At 40.1% G+C, this 5,024-nt stretch overlaps 1 protein-coding gene across 1 annotated transcript; it reads right to left on the reverse strand.

Moving 5' to 3' along the window:
- Positions 1-822: 822 nt before the first annotated feature.
- LOC124266966 (vitamin D 25-hydroxylase-like) lies at positions 823-3,665 on the reverse strand. The gene is made up of 6 exons (XM_046701819.1): positions 3,579-3,665; positions 3,012-3,224; positions 2,711-2,825; positions 2,314-2,579; positions 1,623-1,750; positions 823-1,421 (listed from the first exon to the last, which is right to left on the reverse strand). The coding sequence occupies exons 1-6, from the start codon at positions 3,663-3,665 to the stop codon at positions 1,211-1,213; spliced, it is 1,020 nt and encodes a 339-aa protein (XP_046557775.1). The 3' UTR covers positions 823-1,210.
- Positions 3,666-5,024: the final 1,359 nt, after the last annotated feature.

Below are 5,024 nucleotides of genomic sequence, written 5' to 3' on the forward strand. Positions count from 1 at the left end.
TACTTGAGGTGTTTTTATGGTAAATTTTAGTTGATTTCTTTTCTTTTCTCTCTCAATGACATGGCGTATTATACAATTGTAAGATCCAAATTTGACAATTTGACAAATTCACATTTTGATAACCTATTTTGAGTTCGTCAGATCAAATTGATTCTACAGCATGACTGTCTCTTGAAGCTTTGGTTATCTAATATGTTATCTGTGTATGTATATCTATGAATAATATATGTCCGTATAGTATTTTCAAAGCATTTTGAAACAAACTGAAATGAATAACATGTCTAGAAAACTTGTTACGTCAGTCAAATATATGCTCTTCCAAAATTAGTAAGGAATACATGAATAATGCATGTTAATACAGTAGGTGTTCCATTTAGTGAAAGTTAACATGAATACACATCTGATAGTTTGCACATGCCACGAGTGTACCTCCAGACTCGTGCTGTTTCAGTTCTGATTTTAACACTTTTAAGTAAGGTCGATTCTGTTGTCGATTCTGCTTACCCTAGAGCCTAGGGCTCTAAGAGTTCACTAGTCACGCGAAAGGTCCCTACAGGAGTACAATGTGTGAAGCCCATTTCTGGTGTCCCCCGCCGTGATATTGCTGGAAAATTGCTTAAAGCGGCTTTAAAACCATACTCACACACACTCACTCACTCACTCTGCTTAGAGTAGAGCTGTGATTTACTAGATTCCTGTCCATAGTTCACAGGTCACAATCAGTTGATGTTACGCAACGTTGAGCGCGGAGAGTCTTTGGATGGGTGACCGTGTTTGGTAGCTTGACTCCTGAGGGTTTCTAGTACGTCAGTCCTGCCCAACAACAAAGTGATGCATGTGGTCTCACCTTAGGCAAGTGAGTTTGTTCAACAATGCCTCTGTTCACCCAACAGAAAATGGGAACCCGGTGGGATAAGCCATGTGACTACCAACCTTCCAGCGGCTCACAGGCAGCTTGGACTATCCGGGTTAATAATAATAGCACATAATGGAATAGCGCTATAAAAGTGGACGGTTATTATTATTTTCTTATCAATATCAGTGATTACAGGTTTAGGTTAAGATGTGTTACAATTCGCGCTTTGTATTTTGATAAAGGTATACAGCTACGCTGCTTAATCATCTAGGACAATGGGTGGCTACACGACAGAACACTTGTCTACCACTTACGACAAATCTCAAAGCTTATGTGTGTCGGACATTGCGGCTCTCAATGTCTCGGTTTGAACTGCAACTTGTATGGAGGTGGTTGTAAGAGAAATTTAGTTTCGTATGTGCGGGGGTCGGATGAAGGGAAAGGCTCAGATGGATCATGAGTCAGATCGAAGTTTTGCAGGATCGACGTCAGTCCAAGAAATATCCTGACTCGGGCCAGCTTCTCACCAATACAAGAACGCTTTCCGATACCAAACGTCAGCAATCTGCAATGAAACACTTAAAATCATTTTCGTTCATTTAAATACATCTCCGTATATGATTTTGGTTTTAACGATCTTTGCTTGAAAATCAGCCTTTTCATCAGTTTGGCAAATGTTTGGCAAGACCAGTCTGTCTAAGCTTTCATTCCCCCACCTGTATGATTTAACTGAAATCAAACTATTTCTTGTCGTATGCATGTTTACCTCTGACGCTTCTCATCCTCCGGTGGAAGCAGTTCGCCATGTTCATCCAAGAATCTGGTTGGGTCAAACGTGAAGGGATTCTCCCAAAATGATTCGTCGTGGTGTACACGCCACACGTTGTAAATAACCTTCATAAAGAGAGATTCAGATCAGTTTGGTTTGCAATGTAATGTGCCCTAATATCAAAGAATAAACTTGTACTGCAATACTCTAGGGTAATCTCATCACCTTTATCAATCTCAAGCAATATTCAAGCAATATCATGGCGGGGGAAAATCTCGCACGAACAACGGGCAGTAACTGAAACTGTTTTTCATTGCGTGATGTAATGATTTTGGAAGATTAGGCGGTAATATGTAATTGGACAAATGTAGTCATTCAGGAAAGTACTTTGCGATATGTGTCCTTTCATCATTACAGTACCCGTGAAGACACAAGTTAGAATTGGTCTTCAGTAACCCATGCCTGTCGCAAGAGGCGACTAACGGGATCGGGTGGCCACTGACTTGGTTGACACATGTCATCCAAATTTCATAATTGTTGATTATGCTGTTGATCACTGGTTTGTCTGGTCTAGACTCGATCATTTACAGACCGCCGCTATATAGATCTATATAACTGGAATATTGCTGAGTGCGGCGTTAGACAACTACAGCCAACCAACCGACCAATCCTCTTTATAGAAACCTACCAGTGTGCCCTTTGGGATTCTGTAACCATTATAAGTGCAGTCTTGTGTAGTGTTCCTTGGACCTGGCAAACTGGCAGGAGTGTAGTAACGATGTGATTCTAGTTCCACAGCCCTAGTGTAGGGCATTTTGTTTCGGTCCTCCAAACCCGGAAGTCGGTCTTTCCCCACCACCCTCTGGATCTCCTGCTGGATCTTCTTTTGGACCTCAGAGAAGTTTACCATTGCAGCTAGGGCAGTGTACATGGTTGGTTTTGTTGTGAAAATACCTATCCACATAACAGAAATAGTAGTTTGGACCTGGGGCCTGTGAATATCTTAATGCCAAGAGAATTATCATCTGCTTTTCATTAGGGGAAATAGCACACGTAGAATTTTGGAAATAGTTGTCCAGTATTACCTCCGAGAAGGGCATCCATCAGAACTCCTTTTACATTTTCCTTTGATATCCTTCCCTCCTCACGTTCTTTCAATAGCAATGTGTAGAGACAGTCGGGCATTGTACCTTTGGATTCCTACCAAACAAAACTCAGCATTTTGAAATTATGAAAATCGCTGCATGCGATCCCCTATATACTACAATATTAGATGAATTTCTGTTGTATCATCCATCCCATATTTTATATGGGTCCATAGATTCATTCAGGCGCCTTCCACTTGATATTTATTGAACAATTATGGAATCGGTTTGTGTAACTCACCTGTGAAGTTTTTTCAATTATCTCCGTAAAATAGTTGTATCCGCCCTTCATGTTTTGACAAGCTCGTCTCAGGTTTGGCATCAACTTCGTACTAAACGGCACATTGTCCATAAGAATCTGGTTTTTGTAGTTGAAGAGGTACTCAAAATCAGCGGCAGCGGTCTGACAAATCTCCAGTGCCTTATGCCCTGGCTGAAATCTTTGTCCAGAAACCTGAAAAGAAATATGCATATTCTAGTTGAATGCTTTAGGTATTTGTGTAAAAATTTCGTAGCGAATCCAATGGCTATTCTTCAGATTATGTCAACAACTTACCAAAAGCAAGATCATGTTGCTGACATATTGATTCAGATCATTCCACGGGTCAAAAGAGACTCCATTTCGTTCTCTGCACCTGTTGATCATTTCTTGTATTTCTGCATGGGCAAGATGCTCAACATTTTTCAGTGCAGTTCCATATTGTTTTATTCCTCGAAAGGTCAGTTTTCTAAGGTATCGCTGTGCGTCACTGGCCGTCTGGAAAATCATATCATGCGGCAGTAAATGCTTGCTAAAATAGGTGCTAACCCGTCCACTGAAGATGTCAGCATATGCAGGAGATAGAAAGAGGTCCCTTATGATGTGGAACTGGTCCAGAATAAGTGCCGGCGTCATTAGGAAATAGACCGTAAATATGCCGTCGTATTGGGAACCCAATCGAGTCAGATCGTGTATCATTGTAGCTTCCTTTATTTCTAAGAAATTGCCCAGAACTGGCAGTGGTTTTGGACCTGGAGGCATCTTGCTATACTTCCGTTTCCACTGATAAATATAGGCGATAAACAGCACAAAGGCTGTCCCCAGTATAATCTCAGTCAACATCCTGTTACAACGTCAGTGAATGGACACAATGTGGAAATCTGAAACAGAAAAAGGAAAGTATACCACAATATGGTTACATGACAACCTGAAGCACTGTTAGTGCATAAAATATGTATATTGAGCCTTTTAGAGTATTTTCTGCTAAACACACGGAACAACCTTTCCTCAGACGTCCCCAACTGTCACGAATTTTGTAATTACTTGGTCAAGTAATTATCTATCAAAATACCCAACAATAGCCTTTGCCTCGGTTCTCACTTCCAGAAATGAAACTGTTATCCGTAACCTTCTCTATTTGTAAAGCATGCTGTTGTCTTGAGAAATGATAGGTTATCCAAGTAATTTCATAATTGTCATTGTATTATGTATTATTGTTATGTATATGTATGTAATTCCTTGTATATGGGCCGGAGGCCTTGAATACAATAAACTTGACTTGACTTGACTTGACTTGGTCCACCGATAAAACTTAGAACTTTGTTTTTTGAAAGATTCTGAACTTTATTACATCGGATTATGAACGATGATGCCAAGAACAAAACATCATTAATTATCTTGCTTCCATGTCAAATCTGATTGGTTGACACGTTTTAATACTATGCATACAACTAAAGAGGGATATAAATTTCTAAGCGATAGGATAAATCCCTTGCCCCTCGTCACACGGCAGTGGAGTGAGTGAGTGAGTTAATATTTAACGTCACATCGGCAATATCTCAGCCATATCGTGACGAGAACAATCCAGACAATCCAGATTAAAACCTGCCGACGATGGACAGTAAAAATACTAGAGAATCACAGATATGAATATAAAATTAGCGAGAAAAGCTAAAAAATTCCAATTAAAGAAGACAATACAGTATAAAACACTGGCCATAGATCGCCAACAACTGAAGGTAGATCACCATACTAGGAACCATGGGGACTTACGTTACTTTTGCTACCTGCATGGATCCTAGCTGGATTTACACCGCCCCTTCAGCCCCTGGCGATTTTAGGAAAATGTAGCCAACAGTTAAAATAACACAAATACTACGCTTATAATGTGATAATTTATATTTTACTTTGAAAGTTTTGGGACTTACGTACCCTCTTAGGAGGACAATAAGTTTACGCTACTTCAACCCCCTTTGAGGATACAGCCACTAACAA

Source organism: Haliotis rubra, unplaced genomic scaffold (assembly GCF_003918875.1).
Source record: "Haliotis rubra isolate DU_JTF1 unplaced genomic scaffold, ASM391887v1 Scf129, whole genome shotgun sequence".
Classification (NCBI taxonomy): domain Eukaryota; kingdom Metazoa; phylum Mollusca; class Gastropoda; order Lepetellida; family Haliotidae; genus Haliotis; species Haliotis rubra.

Coding starts and splice junctions, on each gene's coding strand:
- LOC124266966 (XM_046701819.1), bottom strand. CDS start 3,665: ATGACGCCGGCACTTATTCTGGACCAGTTCCACATCATAAGGGACCTC. Junction 2,580..2,710: donor GATGGATGCCCTTCTCGGAG/GTAATACTGGAC, acceptor TTATGTGGATAG/GTATTTTCACAACAAAACCA. Junction 1,751..2,313: donor GAATCCCAAAGGGCACACTG/GTAGGTTTCTAT, acceptor CTCTTTATGAAG/GTTATTTACAACGTGTGGCG.